General features: G+C 36.8%; 1 protein-coding gene across 2 annotated transcripts in view; it reads right to left on the bottom strand.

Annotated features, from left to right (window-relative positions):
- Positions 1 to 265: 265 nt before the first annotated feature.
- The window catches only part of LOC136038151 (DET1- and DDB1-associated protein 1-like), a 48,611-nt gene continuing 27,905 nt past the window's right edge, over positions 266 to 20,971 (bottom strand). For both annotated transcript variants that reach the window (XM_065721197.1, XM_065721198.1), the window contains 3 exons: positions 8,608 to 8,776; positions 4,341 to 4,402; positions 266 to 481 (listed from right to left, as the gene is read on the bottom strand). In XM_065721197.1, the coding sequence (XP_065577269.1) occupies positions 389 to 481; positions 4,341 to 4,402; positions 8,608 to 8,776 (324 nt within the window). In that variant the 3' untranslated portion in view covers positions 266 to 388. The remainder of the gene's footprint in view (positions 482 to 4,340; positions 4,403 to 8,607; positions 8,777 to 20,971) is intronic.

Raw genomic sequence — 20,971 nt, forward strand, 5'->3', positions numbered from 1 at the left:
GTGAGAAAGGGGTTAGTTGCACTCCAATCACTTTCGACTATTAAAAAGGGCACTAGCCCATTCAATTTCTAATCGAATGAGCTTTTTTCGAAGTTTCTACGACAACTCCTTCAATACGAAGTGCCCTGGTTTAAACAAACCAAGAAAAAAAAATATATTGTGCCAACATCGTTCTTTACTTGAACCGCACTATTATGCTGCCTATGATAGTGACACTATACAGATTCATAGTGACATTATAAAGAGCAAATATACAATAAATGCATTATAAATAGTGACATTATAATAGATGGCGACAACATTTGCTTGGCCTTTTGTTGGCGAATAAACAATCTTTAAAAGCTAGTTAGCAGCAAGGAATAAAAGTATACTGAATTTTTCAAATTAACTATCCATCAATGGCTTCTCTTTTTCGTTTGCGATTCCTCCCATGGTCTTCTTCACCAGAAACGTTTGATTCCATTTTTCTTAATTCATTTATCTAAAATAAAGCACATACAATAACAACTTTTAACAAGAAGAGGAAATTATAAGTGTATTTTTCATGAAAAAGAAGACATATAAAGGAGCAAACCTAGAGGAACACCCGACAAGATAGATACAATTCTATCACTTTGAAGTCTCAAATCTTTCTAATAGTTTGATTACAGTACTACTACAACAACAAAAAATAGGAAGAAAAAAAAATTGTTTAAGCAAACTTTGCCAATGAAAGCGTCCACAAATTGGTTGACTCAAGTACCAAAAGTGGCAACCATGAATAAATAGATATACAAGGCAGACCAATCAACAGGGATCAACCAGGACTAAGGTAATAAAGGACCTCTAAAATTATTTATTTATTTTACCCTCATTCAAATACAGCAATCTTTAACAGCGTGAGAACACTTCTTGGGTCTACTCTCGTTGAATCAATTAATTCCAATATTCTGGGTCAATGAATAGCATAAGTTTTACTTCTTTGTTAATACTTTTCCAAAATAGTTTTCTTGTATGAAAAAAACTATAAAAGGTGAATATTTAAAATAATTGTCAGGTCTCATGAAATGGCTCAAGTTGTCCTTAATGAAAGAGTCGTGGCAAAACTATTTTGGCAAAATATTTTTTTGCCAAAAAATACTTTTTGGCAAAACTATTAGCCCAGAACTACTAATCAAAACTCGTTAGGGATCTGCTATCGATCTAAGCGCTTCATGAAAGAGTCGTGGGAACCTTTACGGTCTATGCAGTCGATAGAAGGTGTGATATAAACGAGGGTATTCAGGATGTAAGAAAAGTGCTTTTTGATGATGTGAAACTGGATCAATTTCACTTGGCTGCCGCTTCTTTGAACGAGACGAAGCTCTTGTTGGTCATCCCGTAATTCAATTTGCTATAGCGGCATTTCCAAGAGACTGTGCCATTTTTGCAAATCTTTAAGGCCGAGGAAAGGAAAATCCACCAGTACCTAGAAAATAGGAGGATATTTGCATATGATCCCGCCCTGGATGCAGTTACTTTACTATATCCGTTTTTGGTGCTAACTCATGGACATCGGATGAGTTTACGAATACAGTAAGTCAAGTCAATGAGCTTGCTAAATTTTCCTGCGAATTTCGGAAGGATGGTGATTCATTTAACGAAAGATATGAAGCTGACTTTGTCAGGGTCTTAAACACAAAACTCTGTAGCTACATCTAAAAAAATGGCCCATTTTCCAAATTATTATACTCTGAGACTTCAAAACCTGTCGAATCGGCAGCTTGTTGGTGGGCTGTTTTTGTTTTTTTTTTGCGAAGTTGGTGCTTACGGGAGCGGCTGTAAAATTCTCGACAATTTTTGTTACCGTAGACTCCTGCGAAAGACTGTGGTCAGGTTCTGGACTAGCACAGACCCACTGTAGAAACCCCATCAAGCATGAAACAGCGAACAAAATTCCAATAGTCCATCTGTTACTCAATAGCAAATAAAATGCACAATAGATCGACCTTCTCATTACCGAAGATCACCTCTTCACCTTCCCTTATTCCCAGTCTAAGTGAGTTAGTTTTTCTTAAAATTCATTTTCAAACATATTCTTGCGCCCTGAATTCTAAAAACCTAGAAAACATTGCCCATCTAGCTAAAAAAAAAAATTAACTAGGAAACTCAAATCATCAGCATAGTCTAAGCCTAGGTAAGTTTTATTCTTTCATGTGATTCCATTCTCTCGCATAGTCTTTGACATGCTCCTTAGGACAAAGTCCATCTAAATGATCTTTATAAATGGGAATTAAACAAACCCTGTGTAACTCCTGAATCAATTCGAAACCAGCTACTGCCCTCATTTCCTATTTTAATCGCAGCAATACTATTTTCGTATATAATACGAATCAATTTAATGTATTTATCCTTTATTCTATGCAAGCATATGACCTTCACTAATGCTCTTCTATCGGTTAAATCAAACACTTACTCATACTCTATAAGACGCAGGAATAAAAGGTCTACTGGCTTCTCAATTATTAATTGAGAAATTAAGAAGCAAAATTGTTAATTGAGATTAATAAAATTATTAATTGAGAAGTAAAAATTTTGAGGATGTACCCTCTCGTTTTCCTGATACCACACTACTCTCTCACTAAACTTTATCAACAGCATCTCTAAGTCCAAAAATTATCATCATACTAAGTAATTTGCATCCTAAAGGAGCCAGGGTAAATCCTCCATAATTACCACACTCACTCTTATCATCTTTCTTATAGAAGGCTTTCATTCACATTTTTTTTTTATCGCTAGGTTTCTCCCCTTTTTCAAAAATCATATTCATAATCTTCTATAATTAATCTCTAACTACACAACCACTATAGATATGAAAATCATTTATCACACTGTCAGTACCTGGGGCCTTATTATTTCTAATCCTTTTAATACTGTCGATTTTTTCCTCGCAAAACATCTCTTCCTTCACTTCCAAAATGTCACAAAGTTTTTCATTCGTTTCTATATCATTTCCCGTAACTTTATCACGGTTTAGTATATTCTTAAAAAGTTCAGCCCATCTCTCTTTAAATTTTTCTTTATGAATAATTATGGTGCCATCCCTAATAACGGGGGTAAGTCCAAATTGAGCATTCCCTCTATTTTTTAGCATATATAAACAATATTTTTCTATTATTCCGTCAAGCTAGATCTTCAAAAAGTTTTTATCCATGGCCTCCACTTCACACCTTCTTAACTCATAAATCAACACTTTCTCTACGTTCCTTACATTCTTCTTACTTTCATACAATCTATCCCTCCAATTCACCTTATGTAAGCACCTCCTCTTCCCTACTAGGCTTAAAGCAATCTTTAATTTCGTTAATGATCATTCCAGAATGCTATTCCGGCTTTCGACCTAATATATCAATAATTGATCAGATATTCACTGTCTGGTAGATCATAGCTAGGCACAGTGAATTTGGCCACAATATTTACTATATTTTCATAGTCTTTAAACATGCTTTCAATCTCATATTGAGAAAAGGTCTATAGCTCATCCTTTTCCGCTTTGATATCCAATCAGATATTCCTGATTGAATACCTCCCTGTTGCCCTCATCAAATTAGTAGTGACAGATAAACTAACATCATCTGATGACATAAACCAAAATCCCGAGTCCTTTAGAGTCTTCTAACCCCAAGCTAACAGCATTCACTCGCCGACCAGTCTCTCCGGAATGACCATAAATACATCGACAACGAAAGCCATTCGCTGCTCACACGCAGGAAAACACCCAGCTTAGTGGACATATCATTGAGTGGGAAGTAGATTGCACTTATCTTCGTAGGTTACTTACCTCTGATGAGAGCCAATCCAAAAACACCAAGAGACACCTATCATTTGCATACTCCAGCTTCGGAGCCCTAATGCCTATCTGGAAGACTAATAATTTAGCAACGAATCTCAAAACAAAACTTCCCTACCCCCTCATTATTCCAATTTCCATCCAATCCTAAGGATCAAACACTATGCTTCTCCATAATTTGGAAGTCAAATATATACTATGTGTACAACAATTAAGATGGTCACACAACACAATAATAACATTCATTTCCCAGAGTTAGCCTTCAATTAATGAGCACATGGTTCTCTTCCCAGATTTACCCTCCCCTAAAGAGGCGGAAAGACAATTTTTTTTTATCCCAGAGCATTTACTACCTAAAACCTAGAGTCTTTACTGTATACAGTTAACTTTAGATTATCGCTCAACCACTATGGAACCAAGAGAGAGAAAAGACACAGAAAAGATGGCTACAATTGGTACTGACTAGAAACAGTACTAGTATTAATAATCAAAATAATTAATTAAATAATAATTTAAAAATTCACGGCATTACCTTTTGTTCTTGTTTCTGTCGTAAAAACCTGAGCAAAATGTTCGTCTTGTCAGTAATAATCACTAGAAATGAAAAAAATATGGAATCAGGTTGTATATCAACAATATCGAAACTATATAGCACACACTGCCGTAACACAACGGGACAAGAAAGTTTTACCTTCGCTTGTACTGTTGGCAATTGAAAAAGAAACACAAATTGATCTTGATAAAGGGATGAATAAAATTAGTGTACCTATTAGGTAGATGGCCACACTGTTTGTAACAAGTATGTTTAATACAGAGTCAGAATTCTGTTTTTATTCCAAAATAAAGCGTGTATTGAAAGTTTAATTTACATAAACACATCAGATATTTTACAATATCTCAAGACATTTGTGGCGATATTATTATATTACAGTATATTGTAACCATTTGTAATACATATTTTGCCTTATCCAGCATTTTTTCTTTGGCTTTATCTGGAATACTGATATAAATGCTATTTATTAATTTGCCTGGAATTTTCAACTCGAAAATTAACATAATTTTTTTTTTCTTAATATTATCACTAATATTGTCGTTATTTATTTATTAATTTGAATGTATGAGCTCATATGGTATGAACTCTAGCAAAATTCTAAGAATCAATAGATTGATTTAAAAGGAAAGTCAGAGGCTTAATGCCGGTTGGGATTTAAAATAAGAGCTCTGAGACATGAAGTCCTTCTAAATATCAAAATTCATTATGATCCGATCACCCATCCGTAAGTTAAAAAATACTGCATTTTTTCTAATTTTTCCTCTCCCTTCAGCCCCCAGATGGTCGAATCGGGGAAAACGACTTTATCAAGTCAATTTGTGCAGTTCCCTGACACGCCTACCAATTTTCAAAGTCATAGCAAAGCCAGAAGCATCGTACTCATCAAAGAACTGGACCCCCCCCCCCCCCTAACTCTCCCAAAGAGAGCGGATCCAGTCCAGTTAGGTCAATCACGTATCTACGACATTTGCTTATTCTACCCACCTAGTTTCATCCCGATCTCTCCCCTCTAACCGTTGTCCACGATTTCCGGTTTTCCCCTCCAACTCCCCCCAATGTCACCAGATCTGACCGAGATTTAAAATAAGAGCTCTAAGACATTAGTCCCTTCTAAATACCAAATTTAATTAAGATCCGGTTAAGTTAAAAATGCCTCAATTTTTCTAACTTTTCCGAATTAACCCCCCCCCCTCCCAACTCCCCCAAAGAAAGCAGATTCAGTCCGGTTATGTCAATCACGTACCTAGGACTTATGATTATTCTCCCCACCAAGTTTCATCCCGATCTCTTCATTCTAAACGTTTTCCAAGATTTCCCTTTTCCCCCTCCAACTCCCCCAATATCACCGGATACGGTCGGGATTTAAAATAAGAGCTATGAGACACGAGGTCCTTTTGAATATTAGATTTCATTAAGATCCGATCACCCGTTCGTAAGTTAAAGATACCTCATTTTATTCAATTTGCCCTCTCCTTTCAGCCCCCCCAGATGGTCGAATCGGGGAAACGACTTTTATCAAGTCAATTTGTACAGGTCCGTGATACGCCTACCAATTTTCATCGTCCTAGCACGTCCAGAAGGACCAAACTCGCCAAAGCACTGGAAATCCCCCCAACTCCCCCAAAGAGAGCGGATCCGTTCCAATTACGTATCATGTATCTAGAAATTGTGTTTATTCCTCCCATCAAGTTTCATTCCGATCTCTCCACTCTAAGCGTTTTCCGAAATTTCTGTTTCCCCCCTTCAACCCCGGATCCGGTCGGATCCGATTGAAATGTCTCCGGATCCGATTCAAATTGAAATTAGAGCATCTGAGACATAAGATCTTTCTATATATCAAGTTTCATTAGGATCTGATCACCCATTCGTAAGATAAAGATACCTAAATTTTCACGTTTTCCAAGATTTTGGTTTCCCCTCCAACTCCCCCCACTGTCACCGGATCTGGTCGGGATTTAAAATAAGAGCATTGAAACACAAGGTCCTTCTAAATATCAAATGTCATTAAGATCTGATCACCCGTTCGTAAGTTACAAATACCTCATTTTTCTAATTTTTCCGAATTACCCCCCCCCCCCCCAAGAGCTCGGACCCGGTCCAATTATGTCAGTCACGTATCTTGGACTTGTGCTTAATCTTCCCACCAAGTTTCATCCTGATCTTTCCACTCTAATCGTTTTCCAAGATTTACGGTCCCTCTCATTTCATTAAGATCCAATCACTCCTTCGTAAGTAAAAATACCTCATTTTTTTCTAATTTTTCAGAATTAACCCTCCTCCCCAACTCCCCAAAGAGAGCAGATCCGTTCCGATTATCTTAATCACGTATCTAGGATTTGTGCTTATTTTTCCCACCAAGTTTCATCCCGATCTCTCCGCTCTAAGCGTTTTCCAAGATTTTAGGTTTCCCCCTCCAACTCCCCCCAATGTCACCAGATCCAGTCAGGATTTAAAATAAGAGCTCTGAGACACGATATCCTTCTAAATGTCAAATTTCATTAAGATCCGATCACACTTTCGTAAGTTAAAAATACCTCTTTTTTTCTAATTTTTCTGAATTAACCGTCCCCCCACACCCTCCCAGACGTTCGAATCGGGGAAACGACTATTTCTAATTTAATCTGGTCTCGTCCCTGATAAGCCTGACAAATTTCATCGTCCTAGCTTATCTGGAAGTACCCTAAACTAGCAAAACCGGGACAGACAGACAGACAGACAGACCGACAGAATTTACAATCGCTATATATCACTTGGTAAATACCAAGTGCCATAAAAATTGAAAGGCAACAACCTTTTGTTACTATCTACATCGTTAGCAAGTCCTTTAGGTTAACCGAATGCTGATAACGTCTCCATATGTTTTAATGTAAACACAGCAAAGTATTGGCTTGCACTACAGTGGTGGCTTGCACTACAGATTCACTGGTTCAATAAAACTTTAGTAAATCGATTTAATTATAGTAAAACAATAATAGTTCAATAAATTAGATATAGTAAGTTTCTGGTTGGATAAATCGCAAGCAACTCAATAACGCAGTGTACAGGGCTATTGGAATAGCAAGTGATTTAACTGTAAAATTAAGCCTTCTTCACTGGGCACGGGGGTTGGGGGAAGCAGGGGGTAATAGTTGGTACAACAGTAGCAAAGAAGCTGGCTAAAACAAGAATATCACATCCAAAATTTACCTACAACTACCCGACAGACAATTTGCACTACAACACTGTCGGCTGAAGCAACTCCTTGCTGACAGCTTTAGTAAAAGCCAAGTGTCAGAACTTATTTTTGTTTGTCTTATGTATGTGCATTTTTTATTATATTGTCTATGTAGGGTGTTGGAACTTAACTGAGCAGCACCTTTGCTAAATAGAAACTTTTCTTCGTTACCACTAGAAAAAAAATGTATCATTGAAGACTTAGGGCAGGCCCATGCTACCTTGACTTCTTTGCCGTTTGATATCCCCCAGACCCCTCCAGCACCGATGTGAGCCCCCCCCCCCCCCATCCCCCAATCGAAATAATATTTGGCCATAATAAAAGAGACAAAAACTTAGGAAGCACAAAACAAAAGAATACAGCGCAAAATGATTGAATTAACAAAATATTAAAAAATAAGACTTGTTGACATACTACGTTCTGAGTACAAAAAAGCTTGCTAATTTCTCCGGTCTAGGACCAATGATCTAAAAAAGAAAGAAAAAAAAAACAAGAGTATAACCCAAGGACAAACGCTGAAAAATTTAAGTACTGATTGATAAACTTACTAAAGTTAATACTAAAAAAACTGAACAAAATACTGAGAAAACTTGTCATTTCTGCATCTAACTTTTGTCCCACCCACTCACAAGTGTACACGTCAAATCACAACTCTCGTAAGATGTTCATAAATCTGGCCTTAATCATATAGGTGTTGAGATCAGGTTAACGCTGAAACCAACACATATTGTAATCCGGATTTATTTTGTTGAAATCTCTGTCTCTCCAAAAGCAGCTGAATATTATACAAGTGGCTTCAAACTTCGCCTCTGTCTCATTTTGGGCTATATTGCTTATGTATATGCAAGTTTTTTTTAGGGTAGAATTAAGAAAAATTTTAGGCTAGAATTTTCAAATGTGTCCTGCAGAAAAAATTTAGAGAGAGGGAGCTTTCTCTTAACCACTAAATATTTACTATGTAATCAAAATTTTGTATCACCTAGAAACTAAAATTTAACAGGAAGAAATGTAAAATTATAATAAAGGCTTAACCAGTATCGTTATCATTTTCTTCCGTAGGAATATAGACAGGCATTTTCTTTCCATGAGTAGATCCCCAAGGCTCTTCACTAAACTTGGCAAAACTTTCTAAGTTCTTTGAAGGCAAATCTTTCAGCATTTCTGGTATCGCACTTACAGATAGAGTGGCATTGCCGTTTGTCTAAAAAAAAAATACCATAGAGCATCACACTAAATAAGAAAACGAATTCCAAAAGAACAATAGCACAATCATCCCTCTAAACAGAGAAACAGTTAAGGGGGAGATTATGGGTTTGGATGCTCAAAACCTTAGGATGACAATGGCAACATAGTCTAGGTTACACAGTAATGAAAGCAAAAAAACGATACCTCCACAGACACAGGAGATACTACCACAGAATGAAGAGGGAGCCCCCAAAAGATTTCTTTTAAAGCCCCAGGTCCATCCCAAGAAAATCACTCTAAAAAATGGTCCATTATTATAGATTTTCCCAAAAACTAGATTTGCCATAGCTTAAGGCATACCAACTGAGAAGGCTCAGGCTACTATTATTTTCTTTTATTTCTATATTAGCATTTTCGATTTTTCTTATTATTTTCTGCATCATACTTGATACAGAACAAAATTGTTTCGAGAAACTATAACTACTGCCCAACTTAGTATCAAATGTCATTGATACTAGACAATACAGAAAAAGTATTACAACGTGTGAGCACGTATACTATAACTAAGCCGCATGGTGGAAATCAATCTGTTTAGATACACAATCAGATGCATTCGAATATTTGCTTATTTAGTGCAAAACACCTGGAAATAGACCTTTGCTGGTGAGTGAAAACTGCAAAAACAAAAGTGTGAGGAGTTTACAAAAACAAAGGCTGAACCAATCCTATTATAAATTAGCAGCTACATAGTATTATAAAAAGTCTTATCTATATCTATATATATAAAAATAAGTTATTTGTCTGTCTGTCGACTGACGTCATGTTTGTGTGTCGACTGACGTCATGTTTGTCGACTGACGTCATTATAAGGATTGAGCTGTATGTCGTCATGAAGTTGTTTGTCGTCTGACGTCATGTTTGTCGACTAACGAAACTACAGACCGGGACACCGGGACACAAATGACGTGTTATGTCTGTTATAACGTAATAGAGGCAACAATCTTGACAGGGCCTTTTGAGGGTGAGGCTTTTCTTATTCCACGCATTCTCATGATTCCAATGGATCTGGCTTTTCAACCTAAAAGATTGCAATTCCCAATTTGATTAGCATATTTAGTTTTCAGTCCAGAACCACTAAGGCTATTCTGTAAATATCAAAAATATTTATGTTGTCTGAGCAATAATTTTTAGTTTTTATTTCAAAATAAAAAATTACCTGACAATTTTAGAATTATATCTATCTATATATATAAAAATAAGTTGTCTGTCTGTGGATCAGGTGACGTCATGTTTCTGTGTCGACTGGCGTCATGAAGTTAGTTGTCGTCATTTTTGCTATGACGGTGACGTCATTAAAGATATTTAAGACATATAAGTTCACGTAGAAATCTATTAATGTTTAAGTTTAAAATGACTGATGAACTTACAATGGCAAAAGCCGATGAAGATGCTCAAAGAGTCTATGCCAAAAAACTTGCTGCTGATAGAGAAAGTCAGAAAAGAAAGCGTGCCGAGGAATCAAAAGAACAGCAAGGAAACAGGCTTGAGTCTAAAGAACGCAAAACCGCGCAGTTAGATGAAGATCCACCTGGACAGCGAGAGTCAAAACATATCAAAACTGAAAATGATAGCGATGATGATTGGGTTTGGGATCTTGACTTGGATAAGGTCATCAATGCCTACCAGATTTTAGTTAAAAAAAACAAAGGTTCGGCGATATGTATTTCATAGTGAAGCTGAAAAATAAAGAAGAAAAAGAAAACTGAAAAAAGAAAAAATGTAAAAAACTAAAAAATACTAAAAAGAAAAAACACTCAAAGAGAAATTACAGACCGGGACACAAATGACGACCGGGACACAGGGAATATAAATAACGACCGGGACACTCAAGGAGAAATTACAGACTGGGATACTGGGACACAAATGACGACCGGGACACAGGCAATATAAATGACGACCAGGACACAGGTATTTAAGAATATCGTTCAAAGACAAATTTTTAATTGTAAGAAGACCGTTGAAAGAGAAATTTCTAATTGTAAAATGACTGAAGAACCTACAATGGCAACACCCGAGGAAGCTGCTCAAAACGAATGTATTCACGCCGAAGTAGCTGAGTTGGTAAAGCGTTATGTTTCAGGCTCTAGGTCCGAGAGGCTCCAGGTTTGAACCTTGGCTTTAGCATTAATACAAAAGAAGAAAAAAACTAAAAAAGGTAAAAACTACAAAAAAACTAAAAAGAAAATATATATATATATTTATATATATCATCTTTTCCACAAAAATAATAATTTAGTGCTTCTGCTTAAAAACAGCAACCGAATTGATGCCTCCTGATACGCAACTATCAACAAAATGGCAATCGTTGTGGTCGGTGATCAGTTCTTACCTCGAGATAATATTCTTTATAGGCGAAACAATCAGTTGACAAGAATTGCTTAAACTCATCGATGCTACGATGCCCTACAATATCCTGACGAATATAAATGACGCCCGTGACACTCAAATAGAAATCACAGACTGGGACACCGGGACACACATGACGACGGGACACAGGGAATATAAATGACGACCCGGACACAGGGACACAACTACAACGGGGACGCCGGGGGGCACAGGGGGATATATAAATGACGACAGCAACAAAGGAAATGGTCGATTAGCAATCACCATCAACAAAGCTCAAGGGCAATCAATAGAATCATGAGGTATAGATCTGAATACGGATTGTTTTCCCATGGACCATTATGCGTTGCATGTTCAAGAGTCGGTAAACCTGACAATCTATTTATATGCACAGACGATGGGACAGCAAAGAATGTTGTATATTCGCAAGTTTTACGTAGTTAAAAACATATATATATATATATATATATACCAACTAGGTGTTGGGGTGGCGCGAAGCGCCACCCCAACAGCTAGTATATATATACAAATAAGTTGTCTGTGGGTTATGTCTGTCGAGTGACGTCATGTCATCATGTCGTCATGAAGTTAGTTGTCGTCATGTTTGTTATGACGATGACGTCATTAAAGGTATTTAAGACATTCGTTCAAAGACAAATTTTTAATTCTAAGAAGATCGTGGTCGGAAAAATGTTTAATTGTAAAATGACAGAAGAACCTACAATGGCAACAGCCGAGGAAGCTGCTCAAAGAGTCTATGCCAAAAACTTGCTGCTGATAGAGAAAGTTAGAAAAGAAAGCGTGCCGAGGAATCACAACAACAGCAAGAAAACAGGCTTGCGGCTGATAGAGAAAGTAAGAACAGAAAGCGTGCCGAGGAATCACAAGAGCAACGTGAAAACAGGCTTGCGGCTTCAAAAGATAATGCCAGATTAGGAATGCACAATTTCCGTCAACGATGACGTGTCGAGGAACTACCAGAGCAACGCGAAACCAGACTTGCTGCTAAAAGAGAAAGTGAAACAAAGGCGTGCCGAGGAATCACAAGAACAACAAGGAAACATGCTTGTGGCTGATAGAGAAAGTAAGAAAAGAAAGCGTGCCGAGGAATCACAAGAGCAACCTGAAAATTATCGCCTGGCATTCAGGTACAGCCCAGTCGATGATTATAGCTTGAGTAGATGTGTTAAAATCGGGACTACGTCTAAAATTTGTCCCTATTGCAAGGCCTTGAAATTCAATGGCGAAACAATGGGAATGTGTTGCGCCTCATGGAAAGTTAAAGTTCCTCTATTGGCTGCACCACCAGAGCCATTGAAGACTTTGCTTACTGGAACTACGTCAGAGTCTAAGCGTTTTTTATCACAGATCAGAAAATATAATTCATGTTTCCAAATGACGTCGTTTGGTGCCCAAATCGAAAATCCAGATCAATATTTGCCTACTTTCAAAGTAAAAGGGCAAATTTATCATAGAGGAGGGTCCCTTCTACCATTCTCAGGCGAGAATCATAAATTTTTATAATTGTACTTCATCAGTGATAGAAATTCTGAATTGAATGCACGTTGCGAAATTTCTCCCGATGTTGAAAGGACAATCGTTTCCCAATTGCAACATCTTTTCCACGAAAATAATAATTTAGTGCGTCTGTTCAAAACAGCCATCGATTTGATGCCTACTGATACGCATAAAATTGTTATTTCGCTGACAAAACGCCTCCTGGCCAACATGTGCGTAGATACAATGCTCCAACTATCGACGAAGTGGCAATCGTTATGGTTGGTGTTCAGTTTTTACCTCGAGATATTATTCTTCATAAGCGAAACGCTCAGTTGGTAAAAATTGCTTAAACTCATCGATGCTACAATGCCCTACAATATCCTATCATATTTTGGGATGGAGCCGACGGCTATCACTTTAATATTAAATTGATAAATCCAGCCACTAACAAAGAAATGAATAAGAAATGCAGTGCAATGCATTATTATTCCTATAGACTAATGATTCGGCAGGATGAAGACAATTATATTTTAAAATGCCGTCAATTGTTTCACCAATACGTCGTTGATATGTATGCAAAAATTGAATCAGAACGTTTGCTATTTATCCGTCTGAATCAGACCAAGCTCCGCTCTGAACAATACATTCATTTGTGAGATGCAGTTGTAAATGACGGTAATACCACAAACATTGGAAGATTAACGATTTTACCTTAGTCATATGCTGGCAGTCCCCGTCATATACATGAATACGCTCAAGATGATATTGCGTATGTTCGTCTCTATGGTCATCCAGATTTATTTATTGCATTTACATGTAATCAATCTTGGGACGAGATACAGCAGCTTTTACTTCAACGACAATCGGCGGTTCATAGACATGACATTACGGCCCTTGTCTTCCGGCAAAAGTTGAAATCACTGATAAACTACATAGTAAAACTTGAAGTGTTTGGGTCAGTGCGCGATTCTTGCACCCAAAAATATTGACGTCCACGAAACCAACAATATTGTTTTGACCAAGATTCGAGACCAGGCAGTCCTTTACAAGTCAGTCGACACAGTTTTGGAACCAAATGAGGCGGTTAATTATCCATCTGAATTTTTAAATTCCGTGGATCTTTCAGGGTTTCCACCACACGTGCTACAACTAAAAATAGGCGTACCAATAATATTGTTACGTAACATAAACCCACCAAAGCTTTGCAATGGCACGCGACTTGCCATAAAAAAAACAATGGAAAACGTAATAGGGGCCACAATCTTGACAGGGCCTTTTTAGGGCGAGGCTGTTCTTATTCCTCGCATTCCCATGATTCCAACAGATCTGCCTTTTCAATTTAGAAGATTGCAATTCCCAATTCGATTAGCATTTGCAATCACCATCAACAAAGCTCAAGGTCAATCATTAGAAAAATGTGGTATAGATCTTAATACTGATTGTTTTTCCCATGGACAATTGTACGTTGCATGTTCGAGGGTCGGTAAACCTGACAATCTATTTATATGCAGCGACAATTGGACAGCGAAGAATGTTGTAGACTCGCAAGTTTTACGCTGTTAATTTGTATTGTATCTATCTATCTATATAAAAACGAGTTGTGTGTATGCATGTTTGTTTGTTTGTAAAAAGAGCGTTTGCATATGACGTCATTATAAGTACATAAGGCTTTGTATATGCACAGACAATGGGAAAGACAAGAATCTATCTATATATATAAAAATAAGTTGTCTGTGTGTGTGTGTGTCGAGTGACGTCATGTTTGTGTGTCGACTGACGTCATGTTTGTCGACTGACGAAATTACAGACCGGGACACAAATGAAAACCGGGAGACCGGGACATCTATATATATATAATAAGTTGTCTGTTTGTGTGTCTGTCTGTCAGGTGACGTCATGTTTCTGTGTCGACTGACGTCATGAAGTTAGTTGTCGTCATTTTTGCTACGACGGTGACGTCATTAACGGTATTTAAGACATTTGTTCACGGAAAAATGTTTAATTGTAAAATGACTGAAGAACCTACAATGGCAACAGCCGAGGAAGCTGCTCAAAGAGTTTATGCCAAAAAACTTGCTGCTGATAGAGAAAGTAAGAAAAGAAAGCGTTCCGAGGAATCACAAGAACAGCAAGAAAACAGGCTTGCAGCTGATAGAGAAAGTAAGAAAAGAAAGCGTGCCGGGGAATCACAAGAACAGCAAGAAAACAGGCTTGCGGCTAAAGAACGCAAAACCGCGCAGTTAGATGAAAATCCACCTGGACAGCGAGAGTCAAAACATATCAAAACTGAAAATGATAGCGATGATGATTGGGTTTGGGATTTTGACTTGGATAAGGTCATCAATGCCTACCAGATTTAAGTTAAAAAAACAAAGGTTCGTCGATATGCACTTCATAGTGACGCTGAAAAATAAAGAAGAAAAAGAAAACTGAAAAAAAAGTAAAAAACCAAAAAAAACTAAAACGAAAAAACACTCAAAGAGAAATTACAGACCGGGACACAAATGACGACCGAGACAGAGGGAATATAAGTGACGACCGGGAACCTCAAAGAGAAATTACAGACTGGGACACCCGGACACAAATCACGACCGGGACACAGGGAATATAAATGACGACCGGGACACAGGGACACAACTACAACGAGGACGCCGGGGGCACAGGCGGGATATATAAATGACGACCGGGACACAGGGATTGTTCGAATAGAAATTACAGACCGGGACACCGGGACACAAATGCCGACCGGGACACCGGGACACAGGGAATATAAATGACGACCGGGACACTCAAAGAGAAATTACAAACTGGGACACCGGGACACAAATGACGACCGGGACACAGGGAATATAAATGACGACCGGGACACAGGGACACATCATTAGAATAATGAGGTATAGATCTGAATACGGATTGTTTTTCCCATGGACAATTATTCAATTCAATTCAATTCAATTTATTTATAACCCATCTACAAAAAGAGGGCGGAACGCCCTTAAGATGGAGTAATAAGAGAAAAAAAAAGGTACAAATAAATACAAATCAATACAATCAAACAATTAAATAAGTAATGCTGACCATGGGTGAGACACTATCGACATAGAAGAACGAAAATCATGAAGCCTTTTATCAATAATAGATGTAGGAGAAACTAGGCGGAATTTGTTCACTAAGTAACTATTTCTAGTCCAAGGAGGGTAACTGAGAAGGAATTTAGCATAACGAAAATATACTCTATGAACAGATAGTTTCTGAGGTTCACTAAAAAACTGCCAAACCGGACAAAGAGAAAGGAGATGAGGTACAACTAGGCTATTATAATTTTTCGCAAGATTTAATTTATCAATATGTTTAATATTAGATGCAATTGAAGCATAAGCAATTCTCAGTTTTTTCTTCAAAAGTTCAAGGGATAAATTCACAGTTTCTTTCATATTTTTTCCAATAGGCATTCCAAGGTAAACTAATTTTTGAGAAAGGGGGACATGAACATTAGCTAAAGATAAAAAAATAGGGCCATTTGTCTCTTTAAAATTGAAAGCTACAACAGCAGTTTTATCAACATTGAAAGAAAGCCCAATATTTTTATATTCATTATAAAGCTGATTAAACGCGTTTTCACATCCACTAAAAGTACGGCTTAGATTCAAAACGTCATCTGCAAAAGTTATTAAAGACAAGTTAAATCCACGGTGAATACAACTAAAATTAACAGAATTTTGGGCATTTAAAACAGAGTTATTAAATAAAAAAGGTGAGGTAAGGCCACCTTGACGGACTCCTTTCAAAATATTAAAAAGGGAAGATCCCCCCTTTAACTTCGCCTTAAGGTGATGGTACATATACAGAAGGCACTTCACTATACAAAAATTTACCCCTCCTTTATACGCTTCAAATAAAACTTGGGAAAAAAATACAAGAGTCGAAAGCACGAGCAACATCTAAAGCACAAAGGATAATATGGGATCTATTTCTTTCTGCATCAGCAAGAACATTCATTAAAGCAAAAAGGGCATGCTCCCGGCTAATACCTTTTTTGGTAACCAAACTGGTGGGACATAACATTTAGAAACAATTTCATCCAAAATAACTGACTCAAACAATTTAAAAATAGTACAAGAAACTGTTATAGGTCGGAACGAATCACACGAAGTAAAATCATTTTTGCCTTTTTTCGGGATAGGGGTTATTTGACCAACTGTAAATTGATAAGGAACAACTCCGTTTTTAATAGACATTTGAAAAAGTAGAGATAAATGATTAAAAAGAAGAGCACTTGCATAATCAAAATGTCTGGCAGTAATTCCATCAACTCCCGCAGAATTTCTTTTCTTTAGTTTTTGACAATAAAACGATACATCACTTGGCTTAATAATAAATGTCGAGGGTTCGTGTTTCTTCAGACAAGCACTTAATTCTTTTTCAAATTTTGACTCAAGAGCAGGATCGGGAGAAGAAAACTCATGCTTATAATAATTTATCCACTCAGGCTCAGGAATATTATTTGCACTAATGTGTTCACAAGGGCGTTCAAATTTTTTCCAGAGCTTCGAAGGGTTCTCTGCAATTTTATGAGCGTTTTTCTCAATAAGATCAACCTTATGTTTTCTTAACACTTTAGCAAAAAAAAAAATTATATGTTGCATGTTCAAGATTCAGTAAACCTGACAATCTATTTATATGCACAGACAATGGGACAGCGAAGAATGTTGTAAATTCGCATGTTTTACGTAGTTAAAAACATATATTTATATCTATCTCTATTCACAGGTGGGACACAGGGACACAACTACAATGGCGCGTAATTAATATGGCGCGTAACGACTTACGCGCGCGGGGGGGCTTGGGGGGGCGCGAAGCACCCCACCAACTAGGTGTTGGGGTGGCGCGAAGCGCCACCCCAAAACAGCTAGTATATATATATAAATAAGTTGTCTGTGTGTGTGTGTGTCGAGTGACGTCATGTTTGTGTGTCGACTGACGTCATGTTTGTCTACTGACGTCATTATAAGGATTGAGCTGTATGCGTCATGAAGTTGTTTGTCGACCGACATCATGTTTGTCAACTGATGAAATTACATACCGGGACACCGGGACACAAATGACGACCGGGACACAGGGAATTTAAATGACGATCGAGAACCTCAAAGAGAAATTACAGACTGGGACAACCGGACACAAATCACGACCGGGACACAGGGAATATAAATGACGACCGGGACATAGGGACACAACTACAACGGGGACGCCGGGTGCACAGGCGGGATATATAAATGACGACCGGGACACAGGGATTGTTCGAATAGAAATTAAAGACTGGGACACAAATGAGGACCGGGACACTGGGACACAGGGAATATAAATGACAACCGGGACACTCAGAGAGAAATTACAAACTGGGATACCGGGACACAAATGACGACCGGGACACAGGGAATATAAATGACGACCGGGACACAGGGACACATCATTAGAATACTTAGGTATAGATCTGAATACGGATTGTTTTTCCCATGGACAATTATATGTTGCATGTTCAAGAGTCAGTAAACCTGACAATCTATTTATATGCACAGACAATGGGACAGCGAAGAATGTTGTATATTCGCATGTTTTACGTAGTTAAAAACATATATATATATATATATATATATATATATATATATATATATATATATATATATATATATATATATATATATATATATCTCTATTCACAGGTGGAACACAGGGACACAACTACAATGGCGCGTAACTAATATGGTGCGTAACGACTTACGCGCGCGAGGGGGCGCGAAGCGCCCCACCAACTAGGTGCACCCACCAACAGCTAGTAGGGAATATAAATGACGCCCGGGACACTCAAATAGAGAGCGACCGGGACACAAGGAATGTTCAATTAGCAATCACCATCAACAAAGCACCAGGACATAAATGACGACCGGGACACAGGGAATATAAATGACGACACTCAAAGAGAAATTACAGACCAGGACACCGGAACACAAGTGACGACCGGGACACAAATGACAACCGGGACACCGGGACATAGGGAATAATAATGACGACCGCGACACTCAAAGAGAAATTACAGACTGGGACACCGGGACACAAATGACGACCGGGACACAAGGAAACAACAACAACGGGGACGCCGGGGGGCACAGGGGGTATATAAATGACGACGGGGACACAGGGAATGTTCGATTAGCAATCACCATCAACAAAGTTCAAGGGCAATCATTAGAATAATGAGGTATAGATCTGAATACAGATTGTTTTTCCCATGGACAATTACATGTTACATGTTCAAGAGTCGGTAAACATGACAATCTATTTATATGCACAGACAATGGGACAGCCAAGAATGTTGTATATTCGCAAGTTTTACGTAGTTAAAATATATATATATATATATATATATATATATATATATATATATATATATATATATATATATATATATAATAAGTTGTCTGTGTGTGGATCTGTGGATGGATCAGGTGACGTCATGTTTGTCCGCATATGACGTCTGAATTATTTCACACTAATACAAAAGAAGAAAAAAACTAAAAAAGGTAAAAACTACAAAAAAAACTAAAAAGAAAAAAAAACTAAAAAAGCTAAAAAACTAAAAAAAACTAAAAAAAGGTAAAAATCTACTAACTAAAAAAAACTGAAAAAAAATAAAAAAAAGGCAAAAACTACAAAAAAAATAAAAACTAATAAAAAAACTAAAAAAGCTAAAAAAAAAACTAAAAACTAATAAAAAAAACTAAAAAAGCTAAAAAACTAAAAAAAACTAAAAAAGGTAAAAAACAAAAAAAAACTAAAAACTAAAAAAGAAAAAACTAAAAAAAAGGAAAAAACTGAAAAATAAGAGAAAAAGAAAACTAAAAAAATATTAATAAATATAAAAATATAAATATAAATATAATATAAATTAGCAATCAACAAAGCACCGAGACACAAATGACGACCGGGACACAGGGAGTATAAATGACGACCAGGACATAAGTAAAAAAAAAAAAACTAAAAAAACTAAAAAAACTGTCTGTCTGTCGAGTGACGTCGTGTTTGTCCGCATATGACGTCTGAATTATTTCACACTAATACAAAAGAAGAAAAAAAACTAAAAAAGGTAAAAACTACAAAAAAAAAAACTAAAAAGAAAAAAAAACTAAAAAAGCTAAAAAACTAAAAAAAAACTAAAAAAAGGTAAAGAACTAAAAACTAAAAAAAAACTGAAAAAAACTAAAAAAAGGCAAAAACTGAAAAAACTAAAAAAAGGCAAAAACTAAAAAAAAACAAACCAAAAACTAATAAAAAAACTAAAAAAGCTAAAAAACTAAAAAAAAACTAAAAAAACTAAAAAAAGGTAAAAAACAAAAAAAACTAAAAACTAAAAAAGAAAAAACTAAAAAAAAGGAAAAAAACTGAAAAATAAGAGAAAAAGAAAACTAAAAAAATATTAATAAATATAAAAAATATAAATATAAATATAATATAAATTAGCAATCAACAAAGCACCGAGACACAAATGACGACCGGGACACAGGGAGTATAAATGACGACCAGGACATAAGTAAAAAAAAAAACTAAAAAAACTAAAAAAATGGTAAAAACTACAAGAAAAGTAAAAACTAATAAAAAAACTAAAAAATCTAAAAATCTAAATAAACTAAAAAAGAAAAAAAAGAAAAAAGGAAAAAAATAAAGGAGAAAAACAAAACTAAAAAACGAATGTATATACAGACCGGGACACCGGGATACAAATGACGACCGGGACACAGGGAATATAAATGACGACCGGGACACAGGGACACAACTACAATGGGGATGCCGGGGGGCACAGGGGGATATAAATGACGACCGGGACACCGGGACACAAGGAATATAAATGACGCCCGGGACCCTCGAAGAGAAATCACAGACTGGAACACCGAAACACAAATGACGACCGGGACACAGGGACATAACTACAAAGGGGACGCCGGGGTGCACAGGGGGATATATAAATGACGATGGCGACTCAGGGAATGGTCGATTAGGAATCACCATCAACAAAGCTCAAGGGCAATCATTAGAATCATGAGGTATAGATCTGAATACGGATTGTTTTCCCATGGACCATTATATGTTGCATGTTCAAGAGTCGGTAAACCTGAAAATCTATTTATATGCACAGACAATGGGACAGCAAAGAATGTTGTATATTCGCAAGTTTTACGTAGTTAAAAACATATATATATATATATATATATATATATATATATATATATATATATATATCGTCATTTATATT

Source organism: Artemia franciscana, chromosome 17 (genome assembly GCF_032884065.1).
Source record: "Artemia franciscana chromosome 17, ASM3288406v1, whole genome shotgun sequence".
NCBI lineage: Eukaryota > Metazoa > Arthropoda > Branchiopoda > Anostraca > Artemiidae > Artemia > Artemia franciscana.